This window comes from Carlito syrichta, unplaced genomic scaffold, assembly GCF_000164805.1.
Source record: "Carlito syrichta isolate Samal-C Ts95f unplaced genomic scaffold, Tarsius_syrichta-2.0.1 Scaffold257243, whole genome shotgun sequence".
Taxonomy (NCBI): Eukaryota; Metazoa; Chordata; class Mammalia; order Primates; family Tarsiidae; genus Carlito; species Carlito syrichta.
The window spans coordinates 341,140-359,473 of record NW_007201339.1 but is presented as its reverse complement, the minus strand read 5'-3'; the positions used below and the strand labels follow the sequence as shown (position 1 = coordinate 359,473).

The window sequence follows — 18,334 nt, the reverse complement described above, 5'->3', positions numbered from 1 at the left end:
GATGTACTGGAGAACAGGAACAAGAAAGATGCACAGCATCTATACTTCATGAGTTTAAAGAGTCAGCTTCTAAGTCAAGGACACAGTCAGTATAGATGGAGGAAGGCAAGCTGCCCACTGACTGGACAGTGGGTGTGGAAGGGGCAGGCTTGCTCCACCTGGAAGCTACTCTGGGTTCTGCAGGTGAAGGTGTACGTGTGCAAGGTGGGGGCAACAAGGAAGACACAGGATGAAGACAACAAAGAGGTGAAAGCAGAACGGAGTCAGGAGCTGATCCACCATGCTCTGCCAATGCCCTTCACACTGTCCACCCTGTGCCATCTGACTTAGGTCACGTGGGCTTCCTCCACCTCAGTGAATTGTGTATTTTTGCATAGCGCTTTATTAATATTTGGCAGCAGGACATGTTGACGTTTGCCTACCAGTGGACACATTTTCTATTTGGTCCACTTAGTCACATATGAACAAATTCAACCATGGTGGGAAAGAGAGAAGGCAGCATCGTCAGCCAAGTGGTCATAGGGGAGAGCAGTGACAAGAGATGCTTGATGCCAATAGCCCTCGGGCAGCACTGAGTCCAGGGAGATAGGTGAGTGAACCCAGTTACCTCTCTACTCAATAGAGAAATGCACCAAAGATGCTTCTCCAGAAGCCCTTCTTTTTTTCACTGTAGTAAAATACACTTAACATAAAATTTACCATTTTAACCATTTCTAAGTGTATGGTTCAATGGCACTAAGCACAATGACACTGTTGTACAGTCATCACCACCATCCGTCTCCAGAACTTTATCATCTTCTAAAACAGAAACTCTGTCCCCACTAAATACTGACTCCCTATCCTCACTAAATACTGACTCCCCATTCTCACTCAGCCCCTAACACCCTCCATTCTTTTTTCTGTCTCTGTGAATTTGAGCACCTTAGGGACATCAGTGACTGGCTTATTTCACTCAGCATAATGTCCATGCTTTAGCATATGTCAGGATTTCCTTCCTTTTTTTTTTTTTTTGAGTTGGAGTCTCACTCTGTCACCTAGACTGGAGTGCAGTGACCGCTCCCGGCCACTGCAGCCTTGACCTGCTGGGCTCCGGTGATCCTTCCGCCTCAGCCTGCCGAGTAGCTGGAACTACTGGCACGCGATACCACACCCGGCTCATTTTGATTTATTGTAGAGATGAGGTCTCGCCAAGTTGCCCGGGCGGGTCTCGAACTCGCGGGCTCAGGCAATCCACTCACCTCAGCTTCCCAAAGGCACGGGATTACAGGCTGAGCCACCGAGCCCGGCTTTCCTTCCTTTTTAAGGTGGGATAATATTCCATTGTATGGATATACTACATTTTGTTTCTCCAGTCATTTGTCAGACCCTTGGGTTGCTTTTACTTTTTGGCTATTGTGAATGATGCTGCTTTGAACATGGGTGTGCAAGTAACTTTTTGAGACCCTGCTTTCAGTTCTTCTGGATATGTACCCAGAAGTGGCATTGCTGGATTATATGGTTAATTCTTTAAAAAAAAAAAATGATCAGGATACCACACTGTCTTGCATAGCCACTGTACCATTTTCCATTCTCACCAATAGTACAGTACACAAGGGTTCCAATTTCTCCATATCCTTACTAACCCTTATTTTCTGGGTTTATTTTGTTTTGTTTTGTTTTTTGAGTTGGGGTCTCACTCTGTTGCTCAGGCTGGAGTACAATGGCATAATCACGGCTCACCATAATCTTGACTTTCTAGGCTCAAGTGATCCTTTAGCCTCAGCCTCCCAAGTAGCTTGGACTATAGGTGCACTTCACATCCAGCTGATTTTTTGTAGAGACAAAGTCTTGCTATGTTGCCCACACCATTACAAATTCCTGGGCTCAAGTAATCCTCCTGTTTTGGCCTCCCAAAGTACTGAGATTACAGGCATAATCTGCATCTGGCCTTGTTTTTTTTTGTTTAATAGTAGTTACCCTAATGGGTGTGGAGTGAGATCTCACTGTGGTTTTGATGTTGAGCAATATTTTTTTTTTTTTGAGTCGGGGTCTCACTCTGTCACTCAGGTTGGAGTGCAGTGGCACAATCATGGCTCACTGTAACCTTGACCTCCTAGGCTCACGTGATCCTTCTGCCTCAGTCTCCTGAGTAGCTGGCACATGCCACCATGCCTGACTTATTTTTTGATTTTTTTCGAGTCAGAGTCCCACTCTGTCTCCCAGGGGGACTCTGACTCCCAAGCTGGAGTGCAGTGGCACGCTCACAGCCACTGCAGCCTTGACCTGTTGGGCTCAGGTGATCCTTCAGCCTCAGTCTTCCAAGTAGCTGGAACTACAGGCATGTGCCACCATGATTGGCTAATTTTTCTTGATTTATTGTAGAGACGAGGTCTAGAATCCCTGGGCTCAGGCAATCCTCTCACCTTGACCTACCAAAGTGCTGGGATTATAGGCGTGAGTCACCATGCCCAGTCTATTTTTTTATTTAAAAAAATGTTGTTGAGATGAGGTCTCACTATGTTGCCTAGGCTCGTCTCAAGTTCCTGGGCTCAAGCAATCCTCCTGCCTTGGATTCCCAAAGTGCTGGGGTTACTGGTGTGAGCCACTGCACCTGGCTGAGCATCTTTTAATATGCTCATTTGACATTTGTATGTCTTCTTTAGAGAAATGTCTTTTGCATTTTGTAATTAGGTCTCTTATCTTTTTTGTTGTTGAGTTTTAGGAGTTCTCTATATACACTGGATATTAATTCATCAGACATATGATTTGCAAATTTTATCCCATTCTGTAGAATGCCTTTTTACTGTTTATACTGTCTTCTGGTGCACAAAATGTTTAAATTTTGATGAAGTCAAATTTGTCTTTATTTTTATCTTTTGTTGCCTATGCATTTGGTGTCAAATTCAAGAAATCATTGCCAAATCCAATGTCATAAGACTTTGGCTTGGCCAGGCATGGTGGATCAAGCTGGTAATCCCAGCACTTTGGGAGGCCAAGACGAGAGGACTACGTGAGCCCAGGAGTTTGAGACTAGCCTGGGTAACATGGCGAGACCTCGTTTCTACAATAAATCAATCAGTTGGGTATGGTGGCACATGCCTGTGGTTCCAGTTACTTGGAAGGCTGAGGTGGAAGGATCGCCTGAGTCCAGTAGGCCGAGGCTGCAGTGGCTGTGAGCATGCCACTGCATTCCAGCCTGGGCGACACAGTAAGACTTTGACTAAAAAAAAAAAAAACCAAATAAATAAAATAAAAAATAAGCCAGGCGTGGTGGCACACACTTGTAATTCCACCTACTTGGGAGAATTGCCTGAGCCCAGGAGATAGAGGCTGTAGTGAGCCATGATTGTGCCACTGCACTCCAGCCTGGGTGATCGAGTGAGACCGCCACTCAAAAACAGAACCACCCCTCCCCTACCTTGGGGAAGTGAATCTTCTCTCTCTCTCTAATTTACTTTTAAAAAAACTATATTTTCTAATCTAAAAAAATAAAACAAAAAGCAAAACAAACAAAAAGAACTGACAGAACACAACAGACTGATCTGGTCTAAGCCTGAGCCCCATCCCCACAGTCACAGTGGAGTTTCTCAGTGACCAAATGCTGTAACCTAACCTACTCCAAGAACAGCACCAAAACCATACAGTTCTCTAAGGCTGTTCTTCACCCTAAGTCACTCTCCTCTGAGAGCTCTATGTGGTGCACTAGGTTCCCATGGAGGGCACCAGTTGTGCTCAGAAGATACCACCCTCTGCTTTGAGGTGTCCTGTCTCTCTCAGGATATCAGTATGAACACAAGCTAGATGCTTCGATGAGGTCATACCAAAGTATAAGCTTTAGAATTTATATTGTAGAAAACGAAAAAAAGTCAAAATTAAAATTACAATATATCTCAGCTAGGCACAGTGGCTCATGTCTGTAATTCCAGGCGAAGGCAGGTGGATTGCTTGAGCCCAGGAGTTCGAGACCACCCTGGGCAATATGGTGAAACCTTGTGACTATGAAATATCAACAAAAACTTAGCTGGGTGTGGTGGCGCACCTGTAGGCCCAGCTTCTTGGGATGTTGAGGTGGAAGGATCGCCTGAGCCCAGGAGGTTGTGGCTGCCATGAGTTGTGATCGTCATGATCATGCCACTACACTCCAGCAACAGAGACCCAGACTCAAAAAAAAAAAAAAAAAATCAATCTGACTTTGGGTCAATATTACAAATCATCTGCCCCTTCCATTTATACTCCAATAAAAAAGAATCCAGGCTGAACCAGTAACTCATACCTGTAATCCCAACACTTTAAGAGGATTGCCTGAGGCCAGTTCAAGAGCAGCCTGGGCAACACAGCAAGATACCATTTCTTTCTTTTTTTTTTTTTTTTTATTTTAAAGATGTGGGGTATAATTCAGGATTAGGTATACAAATGGTCATTGCAGAGGTAAAGTTTGGGCCTCACTTTGGTACCCACTTCACCTGGTTTGAGATCAGGTACCCTTATTGATAAAGTGTGTGCCCCCAGCAGTCTCCCATTACTGTCAATCCTTTCTTATAGTATTATTATAACTATTCAGGGTCCACTTATGAGTGAGAACATGTGGTACTAAGTTCTTTGTTTCTGTGATAGATCACTAAGTATTATAGACTCTAAGTGCATCCAAGTTGCTGCGCAGTTCATAATGTTGTCCTTCTTTATGGCTGCATAATATCCTATCAAGTATATGTACCACGTTTTAAAAATCCAGTCCACTTTTGATGGGCAGCATGACTGGTTTCATGTTTTTGCTACTGTGAACAATGCTGCAATAAACATGCGTGTGCAGGTATCTTTTTACCTAGAGTGATTTGAGTTCCTCTGGGTATCGTCCTAAAAGATCTAAAAATTGGCCTTTCATACAACCCAGCAATCCCCCTTCTGGGTATATGCCCGGAAGAACTCAAACCACTCTAAGATCCCATTTCTAAAAACATTTTTTAAATTAAAAAAATTAAATAATCCATCAGTAAAAACCAGGAACATTTGAAATTCCTAATGCAGGAAATTCAAAGCAGAAAGTCAACACCATTTTAAGCACTCCTTAATATCTCCCTTTCCATGTGGAGTCTGTAACTGTGATTGAGGATGCACCTGTGCCCTATTCCCTGCCACCATACCTGATGGTTCCTGTGGGGGATGGGAGGGGGCTGATGAGGTGGGCCATGGTGTCTGGAATGTTGATGGTCAGGGGTGAGATGTGTGGCTGCACAGCCTTCACCGGGGACTCAGGCGCCTCTTGTTTTTCCCTCTTCTCACTGGACAGGGCAGTGAACGTTATCTTGATGTTTGTGCTCGGGAACCTAAACGTGCACCTGGAAAAGAAAAGCCCACCATCAGTGCCCTTCTGCTGTTTGAGCCGGAGCAGGAGCAGTGTCCCAAGTGTCACCCATGGCACTGGAGCAGCTAAGGACACACAATACAACACCCAACCTCACCATACCACCTTATTACGAGCCACTGAATGAATAAAACCACAAATAAAGCGTTTCATGACTTTAAAACACTGGTAGGCAAAACATAATTTAGATCAGCCAAACAGGAAAATAAAAAGCATGGGTGCAAAAAAGACTCAAACACCACTTTATTTGCATTACTTCTTTTAAAATAAATGCAAAATATGTTTTAGGTCTTACAGAGTTAAAACAAAGATTCAAATTCCACTTAGCATGTACTATTCCTTTTTGGGTCACTAGGCAACAGGCAATTTTGTAGTGGCTTTCTTATTTAAGAAATATCATTCCTTTTCTTAAAACAAACCAAAAAAATCTACCATCTTTTTCTTTTCTTTAATTGAGCTTATTTGTCCCCTGAAATTCCTATTTGGTAAGTCTATTTCCCAATGTATTTTTTTGTTCGTTTTTTTGAGTCAGAGTCTCACTCTGTCATCCAGGCTGGAGTGCAGTGGCATGCTCACAGCCCCTGCAGCCTCGACCTGCTGGGCTCAGGCGATCCTTCTGCTTCAGTATTCCAAGTAGCTGGAACTACAGATGTGTGCCATCACACTCAGCTAATTTTTTGATTTATTATAGAGATGAGGTCTTGCCATGTTGCCCAGGCTGGTCTTGAATTCGTCAGCTCAGGCAATCCTCTAGCTTCTGCCTCCCAAAGTGCTGGGACTACAGGCGTAAGCCACCACGTCCAGCACATCTTTTTCACTAAGCAAATGAGAGCCAGAGACACTGAACTGCAGAGGGAAAGGTTTGCAATGCAATACTCTGGTTCACATTTAATGTAGCTTCCTTGACATAACCCAAGTTAAAATTTAAAAAAAGGTAATGCAAGCCAAATACCTTCAAAGAATAAAATTTTAAAAGAGCCACAGACTCTCAGTCTCTAAGTGTCACTGTGAACCCAGTTAAACATCTATTATTTGCCTATAAACGGCCCAAACAAGTGGCCAGCAGTGCCTGCTCAGCTCACGTCTGCGCATACATTCCAGGCACATTCACTAAGGAGGCCAGCCCTGCCCACCATCCTGTCCTCCCAAGCACATGCCCAGGAAGGGTCTAGCCTATGAAGATAAGAGACTACCTGTGTCCCTCCCACTTCCAGGGACATCTCCAAGGCAACAGTTTCCAACACTTTAGGTGGAGCAAGAAAGGGCATCATCGCAGAGTTTCAACACTTGCTTCCTCACCTTACACTCCCACCTTCAAGCCCCTCGCCCTTTCCTTCCCTTGTGAGACACACCCGGATGGTCTGCCCTCCCCATGGTCTCTTTGAATGGAGCAGAGTCTAACAGATGACCACTCTTTCCAGCCCTACTTCCTGGGGCTCTTTAATTCCTTCTGGACACTCCTATTTTTACCTCCCAATGTTCAATGCCCCAGACCTAGAATTCAGCATCTCTCTTAGTCTATGCTTACTCCTGGGCGAGCTCACCCAGGTCTCTAACCTTGAATTACACACTCACTCAAATGGCTCCAAAGTCCCCGCTTCCAGCCCTGGCTCCTCCCTACACTCCGAATCTCATGTGCACCAAAACCACAGCCAAGGCTCTCTCCTGGGGCTCCCCTCAGCAGCGACCAGCATCACTCAGTTACACCAAAAATGTGAGAGTCCCCAGACCACCTACCTGTGCTATGAGCCCTCCCCTTCAAATCACACCCATCATCAAAACTCAAAATGTACGCTGAGGTGAAAGGATCACCTGAGCCCAGCAGGTCGAGGCTGTAGTGCTGTGAGCGTGCCTCTGCACTCCAGTCTGTGCGACAGAGTGAGATTCCAACTCAAAAAAAAAAAAAAAAGATACTGAGCAAAGATGCCACCTTCTTGTCTTGTTCATCTTCTAGGAAAAAAGGTTCGCAAATCACATGTCCAACAAAGGACTCTCATCCAGATGATGTAAAGAACTATCCAAAGTCAACAAGAAAATCCATTAGAAAAAGGACAAAAGACTCGAACAGATACTTCATCAAAGAAGATATATGGGTGGCAAATAAACACATAAGATGTTCAATATTACTAATCATTAGGGTAATGCAAATTAACCCCCCCCATGAGATACCACTGTATATGGGACATGTCACAGAAATACAGACATATCAAGGGAAAAAAAGAATGCAACAACCATCAATATACATCCCAAACTCACTAGTTGCTGCAACCCCCTAGCTCTACTCATGCAGTGGTTCCCAGTCAGTGAGGCCACCCCCTGTGTCTATGGTGGTATCTGGAGAGAGACAGATTGGCTGACAGGACTTGGGGGAGGCCAGAAAGAGATGCAGTGCACAGGATGGCCCCATCAAAGTGACCCACTCAATGTCCAAGGGTTTGGGCTGGTCTCTCATCTGTCACTGGTCTCTCATGACACTCCCATGCCCAAGCCCTCCTCTCGGAGTCACACCCTAGTTTCCCTACACTCAGTAGCCAGAGCCAGTTTCTAAAACAGTTCTATCTGCACATGGTGGACAATTCAAAGACACAAAAGGTCTTGGAGGGAAAACCAGACTCTGTTCCTCCTGCCCTCTGGTTTCCCTGTCCCTTTATAAAGTGCCTGATGCTACCCCCTCCACTCCCAACTCCACAGGGCTTCTACCCCATTGGGATCAGACCCTAAATCTCCTTGCTCCATCCCCTCACTGCCTTTCCAAGGGCATCTCCCCAGCCCTGTCTGTTTTCATTTCTGCCATGTGAATCTGACACCTGCACTCCCAATTATGTGTTTGCTGGGTGAGTGGGCTGTCTCCTACCATAGGATTTAAGTTCCATTAGAGCAAAGCCTGGCCTGATTGCTTGCTGCTGTAGCCTACAGCCCAGAAGACTCCCTGCTGTATATATGGTAGGCCTCAGTACATTATGTATTGGATTAATGAAAAAGTACCCAATTTCATCTATTAAAAAGGTAATTAGAATAATCAAATCCCATGACTAAAACAAACGGGAAGCCCACAATTGAGCACTGTGCACTGCCTCTTTACCACAAGCATAAGATTTGAAGAATCACCTCTGGGCTTAGAAAAGAGGGTAATTAAGACTAAACTTGTAGTACAACAGATATGACAGTTATGAGAGCAGAGATAAACTTTTTCCTGCCCTTGTATGTAGCAAGCAGTTTTGTTTTAGGTCATTTAACGTGATATGCCCACAAAAATTCAACTGAATAGCATCTGTTCTTGAACAAATTTCCATATTTCATGGAAACAGCTGCTCCTGAGAAGGCCAGGAAGGGAGCTGGAGCTCCATGGGCTCACATGGAAAAGTCCACATAGCATCAGCATCTCCCACCTTCCTTGGTTTGAAAACAATATATGTAACACACTGACCCTCTTATATGTAATAAGGTCTATTTTACATCCTTGTAAATTGTTAACTGAATCAACTAAGATCAAGAGAGAAACACAGACCTTCATTGGTATCTAAGCTGAAGGAAACAAAGGAAGAAGCAAAGAAAAAGAATCCATAAAACAAAAGATGCCAAAATGCTGCAAGCTATACTGTAAACAATACTGCTGAAAAATCTCACTGGGTACAATGTCCACTATGTGGACAATTGGGACACCAAAACCCAATCCCCATCAGTACACAATATGCCCATGTAACAAACATGGATATTCCTGAATCTAAAATTAAAACAAAAATTTTTTAATAAAATTAAAAAGGTTAAAAAAAAAGCCTTCATTAAAAACTAATGGACAGGCCAGGCTCAGTGGGGCTCACGCCTGTAATCACAGCACTTTGGAAGGTGGAGGCGAGAGGACTGCCTAAGTCCAGGGGTTTGAGACCAGTCTGGGCAACTCGGCAAGACCGTCTCTCTGCAATAAATCAAAAATTTTGCTGGGTGTGGTGGTGCGCTCCTGTGGTTCCAGCTACTTGGAAGGCTGAGGCAGAAGGATCATCACCTGAATCCAGCAGGTTGAGGCTGTGGTGGCTGAGAGCATGCCACTGCACTTCAGTCTCGGCAACAAGAGTTAGACTCCTACTACAAAAAAAAAAAAAAAAAAAGAAAGAGAGAAAGAAAAACAATTCCTAATGGTGTCACAGTAGTTCCCACAATATGCAGCAACAACTCAGGAAATGAGTGAGTCCACACCAAAAACACAAGGCCAATGTTGAAAGAGACATCTCTATAGTCCATCAAGAGCAAAGAACAGAAACATTTCATCCTAGTGGCAGTCATTGTTTTGTAAGCTCCAAATTCAAATGTCCATTTATTGCTACATTAAAAAAAAAAACCTCAATCACCCGTCATGTGTTTCAGATGCTACTCAATCCGACTCCCTAGATTCAAATGGAAGTTACTTCTAGATTCCACTCACTGTGTTGAGGGATAAGTTGTCAAAAGGTGTGTGGTACCTGTCACTTGTGGAGACAAAACTGCAAATTGCCCCAGCCCTTTCGCCCACTACCTCCTACACCCTCCTCATTGCTAATGAGTGACCCATCCCACCAGGGACATTCCCGGGACCATCTGCCCTCTCACACCAGCCTAACAGCCAACCACCCAGGGACTCTCACTTACAGAAACCATGTGGACTCATGTGGGGCAACACACTTAGACTCCACATACTGCTGTCCTCCCTGCAGGGTGCCTCACACCACATAAGCTCTGGCTGAGCACAGCAGCTTGTGATTGCCAGCGAGTACCCAATATAGAGGAAAGACACAGGTGAGCACCAACTGTCCAACCCAAGCTGAAACTTGGTGAAAAACTGTCAATACTGACACTAAAAATACTGACTACATCAGATCAATATTGTACTAATTTATCTGCAACACAAGTGAAAAACCACACAAAGTAAAAGTAAAGAATACAATGAAACCAGTGAACTCGGCATTAAGATTATCTGTAATGCTCTTAGCAATATTTTTTTTAAACCAAATACAAGCAATTTGGGGCAAAAATATGTTTTATCAAATCTGATTTGAAGCAGTAACTGTTAGAGGATCAGCTATCAGAAACAAATGACCACCACCACCTCCTGCACCTCCTCCCCCTCCACCACCTCTATCTCCATCACCACTACATTTAGTTTAAAACAAGAGATTCAGGACAGGACATGTTTATTTAAAACACAGGTGAACTGGAGGCAGTTGACAGTTTTGAAAGCGGCCGTGACTTTGAATTTGATCCTGAGGATGAAATGAAGCTCTTCACAAGCAAGATGTACCAAATGGCAAGACTGCCATACTAAAATGTGCTATAGCGGGTGCACATGTGCTTCTGGTTGCAAACAGCCAGAAGAGGAACATCCATAAACCAGTTCTGGGTATTCTTCAATAAACCTAAGCTTTGTCCTAATTAGACAGCAAGTGAGAAACAAGGATAGAATGAGAGGGAAAGTTTGGTTACCTGTACAGGTGTGTTAAGTTCATCTGTACCATGGGTGGTAGCGTGACTGCAGAGACCTGTACTCCCTAGAGGGTCCCAGACACACACTAGGACGAAAGTGAACCTGCTAGGAGACTGGAGCATCCCCAGACCCAATCCTCTGCTGGCTCCAGGTGGTCCATGTCTCCCTGACACCTGTGATGTCTACCATTCCTACTTCACCAGGAAGGCTAGGCCACCAGAATAAAACTGCATCACCTGGCAGTGGCCACAGGCAGCACCAACTCCAGAGTCAGGCCAATTAGCTTCAAATCCTGTTCCCTCACTCACCGCTGTGGGCCCTGGTACATCTACTGCCTCTTTGTGCCTCAGTTTCCTCTCCTATAAAACAGAGATGATCATCAGTGTCATGAGAATTAATTCAACTAATAGCTAGCAAACACTCAGATTTTTATTTTAAAAAGACCTGCAGTTCTTCTTCCATATGTTAATCCTTTTTTCCCACAGAAGGGCATCTGTCGTCCACTGTACCATTTGTTCCATGTCCATCCTAAACTTTTGCAGGAAGCCCACCCTTGACCAGCAGACACTCCCTGCTGGTCTCTGAGAGAGAGGAGTTCGGGCAGTATGCACTGTTCCAACAAGGGAAGGTAAGAAAGGCATATTATCCCCTCCTCTGTGAGAGCAGCTATGAGGCAATCGGCAAAGACTCGAACTACTCCCTAAACAGTCACACACAACATCTGTGCACAGACCGGCTGAGAGCTACTCATGAGGGAGGCACTACCTCACTAAGAAAATCCTTCATTGGCATCCATTCCTCAAGTCTCTTGTTAGGAACAATGACAACCAATGCCATGAGAGAGGCCTTCTACATGCACAGGATCCCCAGGTGCACAGGGCATTTCAAGTGAGGACTGATGTTGTCAGGCTACCTGCTGAAGCCTGACAGGTAGCACGGGGATATGCTGTCTGACCTCCTTCCTTGCCACCACGGAACACTGTGGTTGCAGCCTCAGATCCTGGACAGTTGAGAGTGGTGTCTCTGTGTTTCAATCTAGGCGTGAACTTCTACTAAGTCTATGAGCCATGAAATAAACTTAGAAGCTACCCAGTATCCCAGTAACTTTCTGTTTCTTAATCTGGGCTCTGAATGCATGGATAAGAGTTCCTGTTTGCAAAAATTCACCAGTTATACACCCATGATATGTGCACTTTTCTGTACAGACAGGACACTTCAATAGATAGGGTTTAAAGAAATAAAAAAAAAATTGGCCAGGCCTGTAATCCCAGCACTTTGGGAGGCTGAAGCCTGTAATCCCAGCACTTTCGGAGGCTGAAGCGAGAGGATTGCTTGTGCCCAGAGGTTTGAGACCAGCCTGGGCAACTCAGCAAGGCCTCGTCTCTACAATAAATCAAAAAATAAGCAGACGAGGCAGTACATGTCTGTAGTTCCAGTTACTTGGAAGGCTGAGGAAGAAGGATCGCCAGAGCCCAGCAGGTCAAGGTTACAAGGCTGTGAGTGTGCCGCTGCACTCCAGTCTGGGCAACAGAGTGAGACTCTGATTAAAAAAAAAAAAAAAAAGCTATCCGTGAAGATGGATGTAGAAATAAGCAAAATGTAGCTAGTGTGGCAGATACAAGGGGGGTTCACTGTGCCATTTTTCTACATGTTTGTGCTAACAACGACCTATTTTTTTTAACCTGGGTTTTGTGATGACATGGGCACTCACACTATAACTATAAATTATTTGAATGTAGATTCCATTCAAAACAAAATACATTAAAACTGTTCTCTAAGGAGTTCTCTATGGAGTCCAACTACCTTTGAAATCCTTGTTCCCTTTTTCTAAATTAGAAAAAAAAATTGTGAAATAATTGTGGATTAGTTGATCCACAGAACTAAAAAGAGCCACAAAATATTTTAACAGAATGAAGGTAGAGGTAAAAACACAGAGAAGTGAAGGTCATAGGTTCAAACTTCATGGGACCCTTGTCTTTCCCACACTACTGCAGGGTAACAAGCAACACCCAAGTCCATGTGCAGATGGGTAGGGGTCCTCTGATCTTTATTTAGGAGGCTTAGGTGTCTCATCCACAGTCCTGCAGCTTTCCCCAGAGAAGCACTCAGGGTCAATGTCAGAGTTTTAAGTGCCTGGATGACATTAGATGGACGTGCAGATGGTCCCACACATTGTCAGCCCATTACAGTACCTAACACGAAGTATTCTCAGAAACAGTCGAGTTGCAAGTTTTGTAGTAATGCTCAATATAGAATATTAATCTGTTTACACACCTGAGACATATGACAAAATAATGGAAGAAAGGGATAGATTAAGAAATGCACCATATAACAAGGAACCCAGGTAGCAGAAAGGAGAATGGCAATCCCCTAAGTAAAAACTGACCAGAAGCACGACCCAGAAGAGCAGCCTGGGACAGGAGCAACCCTGAGAAGCTGCCATTTCAAACCTCATGCCAGAACAGCCCGAACAGACCTTGGGAACAAAATAGGAGCTAATGGTTTCAAACTCATTTGGAGGGCCCTGATGACATTTAAACTTCCTTTACTTGAATAGACATTTACAATTGGATTCAGTGTTGCAATATCCTTCTCCCAGCCTCTTTCTCCTTCTCCTCCTGTTCCCTTGCCTTCTTAATGGAACAGAAATTATAAATGAGATATGTAGGCCAATGGCCTAGAACAGGGGTCCCCAACCTCCGGGTCATGGACAGGTACCATTCTAGGAACTGGGGTGCACAGCAGGAGGTGAGTGGCAGGCAAGCAAGTGAAGTTTCATCTGTATTTACAGCTGTTCCCCATTGCTCACACTGCTGCCTGAGCTCCGCCTCCTGTCAGATCAGCAGAGGCATTGAATTCTAAAAGAAGCGCAAGCCCTATTGTGAACTAGGCATGCAGGGGATCTAGGCTGCACAATCCTTTTGAGAAGCTAATGCCTGATGATCTCAGGTGGAGCTAAGGCAGTGATGCTAGTGTTGATGAGTGGCTGCAAATACAGATTAACATTAGCAGTAAGGTATGACTGCATAGAGACAATAATACATCAATTACTTGCAGACTCATTTCAAAACCCTATCAGTGAGTGGCAAATGAATTGATGTACTTCAACTGTACAGCTGCATCTGGTGGTAGGCTTTAAGTCAGAATCCAACACTTATTTTAGTCTGTGTATTGCCCATCCATTATTTTTTTTACCACTTCCATCTGTGCCTCTTTCCTGCACTGAGCACTTGTCTCAGTCAAAGTTTTGGTAAGGCCATGAGCTAACCTTAATTAAAATGAGTAAAAAACCAAACATCACTGGAGAGCTTCTTTGAAAAGGGGGAAAGACTCAATGATGAGACAGCAGAAGACTCTAAAACTACCAACAAAAAATTGCATTTAAAAGAAAATACCAGGCGCGCTCGGTGGCTCAGCCTGTAATCCCTTGCTTTGGGAGGCTGAGGTGAGTGGATTGCCTGAGCCCGTGGGTTCGAGACCTGCCTAGGCAACTTGGTGAGACTTCACCTCTACAATAAATCAAAAAATTAGCCGGGCGTGGTAGCGCGCTCCTGTAGTTCCAGCTACTTGGAAAGCTGAGGCGGAAGGATCGCCGGAGCCCAGCAAGTCGAGGGTGCAGTGGCTGGGAGTGGCCACTGCACTCCAGTCTGGGCAACAGAGTGAGACTCCAACTCTAAATAAATAAATAAATAAATAAATAAATAAATAAATAAAAAGAAAATACCAAGAATCCTACTTAAATTATTGGTTCATTGCAATGAGTGATTCACATTCTTCAAGCCCACTTCATATAATATGTAGTGATCAGCTACGAAGCCATGAAACCTTCAACTGCTTTGCCACGTTGAGTCCAAGCACCCTGGAGTAAAAGACAAGCCTTTGGAGTTTTTCAAAAGAAAAAAAATCATGAACATGAAGAGCAGAAGCAATTACTGAAGGCCACCACTTCATTAAATGTGTCTACACAGAGAGCATCATTCTTAGTGGCTAACCGCATTGCTAAAGTTAAAAAGTCCTTTACTATTGGTGAAGAATTGATCCTGCCTGCTGCTAAGGACACTTGGCCATGAACTTTTAGGAGAGACTGCAGTTCAAAAGGTGGCACGCGTTCCTCTTTCAGCTAGCACCATAACTAGATGAACTGATTAAATAGCAGAGGATACTGAGGCACAACTGTTAGAGAGGATTAATGAGTCATGGCACACAATCCAAGTTGATGGGTCTACCGATGTTGACAACACGGCAACAATGCTTGTTTCTATGCAATATATTTTTCAGGAGGATGTGCATGAGGATATGTTATATGCACTATTATTGCCAACCAATACCACAGCTGCAGAACTATTCAAGTCTGTGAATGATTACATTATCAGAAAAACGGAATTGGTCATTTTGTGTTGGTATATGCACAGGCGGAGTGGCTGCCATGACTGGACGGCTTTCTGATTTCACTACTCAGGTCAAAGAGGTTGCTTCTGAACAAGAGTCTATGCACTGCGTCACCTGAACTTAACACTTTGCAGAATGTGATTAAAATTATCAACCACATTAAAATATATGCCCTTAACTCACATCTGTTCGTACAACTCTATGAGGAGACAGACACAGCACATGTATTTCTCTTACACACTGAAATGAGATGGCTTTCTAAAGGCAGATCACTGGCCAGAGTTTCTGAGTTACAAGCGCCGCTCCAGAGATTTCTTTTAGAAAAACAGTCACCACTGGTCACACATTTCAGTGACACAGAATGGATCATAAAACTTGCTTACTGTGACACAGTCAACCTGCTCAATGTACTCAATCTGTCACTTTAAGGGAGAACGAAAACAGTGTTCAAGTCAACAGGTAAAGTGGCTACATTCAAAGTCAAACTGGAATTATGGAGGTGACAAGTGAACACTGGGATTTTTGACATGCTTCAAACAGTAGAGATTTTGAAAAAGACTAAGCCAGGACCTTCCTTCTCCCAGCTGGTGCATGATCACCCATCTCAGCTTTCAAAATAGCTTGAGCATTAATTACTTCCCAACCACAAAAGACTCCCAAACTGGGAAGGAATGGATTTGTGACACACTTGTGAATAAGCCAAGTGAATTGACTTTGTCCATGCTAGAAGAGAACCAACTGCTCGAGATCACAAATGATGTTGGTCTTAAAAGTAAGCCTGAGACAACTTCAAATCTTCATATATTCTGGATTAAAGTCAAGGTGGAAAAATCCTTAGATTGCCACAAAAGCACTGAAAAGCATACTTCCATTTCCAATGTCCTATCTTTGAGTGAAGCAGGGTTTTTTGCAGCAACAACAACCAAAATGAGATTACGGAGTAGAATGGACATAAGCAACTCACTCATCACCCCCAGATGGGATCTCCCATCAACCCCAGATGGGATCTCCCATAAGCCCCAGATGGGATCATCTAATTGTAGGAAAACAAGCTCAGGGCTCCCACTGATTCTGCATTATGATGAGTTGTATAATCATTTAATTACATATTACAATGTAATAATAATATAAAGCACACAATAAGTGTAATGTGCTTGAACCATCCCAAAACCATCCACCTACCCCTGGTCTGTGGAATAACTGTCTTCCAAGAAACCAGTCCCTGATGCCAAAAAGGCTAGGACCACTGGCTAGAGTTATGATTTAACAGATTCCTGAAGAAGCTCTACAGACTCCAAAGCTCTGTTCCTTAGGAACAAAGCCAGACTCTGCTACAGTACTTCAATATTAACATTATACAGCCCCACAGAAATGAGTCAGATTTAAATAAATCTACAACTAAAAGTAAAGTTAAATTTAGGGACATCTCTTTATGCAAAGAAAGTTCAACCAACTAACCAATTTGTCAAATTATTTCTTACAACCAGTTTTCAAAAAGTACTTCAACGCAGCTCCCTACAACCTACCCATCATCTGCCTCACAGTGACAGGATAAACTTCCTTTCTGGGAGATGATCTCCACTACAGGAGTGACTGCTCTTTCACTGGAGTCTCTTTAAATGAGGAAAAGGAATCTCACCTCTCCACATCCAAAATTGTGAACGCAGACCTGGAATCAGAACCATCCAGGAACATCCAAAGTCCCACAAACCATATGTTTGTGCTTCTGTGGAACAACGGTGTGGCTGGAACCTGAATGACAGAAACCTACACCCTTCCCGTGAACTTGATATGTAGAAGAGACAAGGCCAGGGCCAGCACGGCTCCTTGTGGGTTGCAGGCAGTGACACTCTCAAAGGCAAGCACAGAGGAAGAACTGCCTTTGGCCTTGGCAGGTGACTGGAGTGCGGCACCTAGGAGGACAGCCACTGCATTCCCCCAGACTCCTTTTCTGCTGTGACATAGATAACTCAGACTGAGTTGGAAAAACTCCCCATGGGTGAGCTCCTTTCTGCCTATTTAAAAAACATGTCTGAATGTACACTAGACATTATCAGGGTAACTCTGAAGTCACTGTTTTTTAAGAGTATTTCGGAGGCCAGGAGTGGTAGCTCAAGCCTGTAATCCCTGCACTTTGGGAGGTCAAGGTGAGGGGACTGCCTGAGCCCATAGGTTTGAGAACAGCCTCGGCAACTTGGCGAGACCTCATTCTACAATAAATAAAAAAAAAATTAGCCGGGTGTGGTAGTGCGCACCTAGTTCCAGCTACTTGGAAGGCTGAGGCAGAAGTATCGCCTGAGCACAGCAGGTCGACGCTGGGGTGGCCGTGACTGCCAATGCACTCAGCCTGGGCGACGGAGTGAGACTCCAACTCAAAAAAAAAAAAAAGATAAAAGTTTTTCAGAAAATTTAACAAACTCTTTGCAATTTATTTTACATAATGCAGTGACCATGGTATCTGCTGGGTTTAATGACTTGCAGTCAGCATGTAGGGCACGCTGCAAAGAACCAAAGCATTGGTGCAGACACTTGCAGATGCCACCTCAGCTAAGCACTCACAGCCAACATTAGTCACCACATGAAGTGACACCTGGGTCCCTACTGTGGTGCCCTGAAGGACACAACTTCACCTCTGGGCTTCCTGCCAAAGAAAACTAACCTGGATCTAGTCTAGAAGGAACATCAGACAAATCCAAATCAAGGCATATTCTGCAAAACAAATGCCCTGTGCTCTTTAAAAATGTCAGCATCAAAGAAGACAAAGAAAGACTGAGAACAGTCAGAGATTAAAGATACGAAGAGTTCAAGGCAATGCATGATCCTACTCAAGAAAAAAAGACTTGTTTTTCTTTTGAGGGAAAGGCATCAATAACAATGAAGGCAGCTTGAAGAAGGTCAATGGTGAGATCACAGAGCACATCAATGCTTGCTGTGGTTATGGTGGAGAATGTCTGTCAGGAAAGTATTACGCCTGCAGCTTCCACTAAAACATCTCCAGAGACAGAGACAAAGCATACAGACGCAAGTTTGGTGAAAAATCAACAGTGTGGTTATCTGGGAAAATGGGAATTCTCTATACTATTTTTTGTTTGTTTGTTTGTTTGTTTTTTGAGTTGGAGTCTCACTCTGTCGCCCAGACTGGAGTTGCA

At 44.0% G+C, this 18,334-nt stretch overlaps 1 protein-coding gene across 2 annotated transcripts in view; it reads right to left on the bottom strand.

Annotated features, from left to right (window-relative positions):
- FOXK2 (forkhead box K2) overlaps positions 1–18,334 on the bottom strand; it is an 87,172-nt gene that overhangs the window by 38,721 nt on the left and 30,117 nt on the right. For both annotated transcript variants that reach the window (XM_008052121.2, XM_021709579.1), the window contains exon 2: positions 5,121–5,315. In XM_008052121.2, coding sequence (XP_008050312.1) covers positions 5,121–5,315 — 195 coding nt within the window. The remainder of the gene's footprint in view (positions 1–5,120; positions 5,316–18,334) is intronic.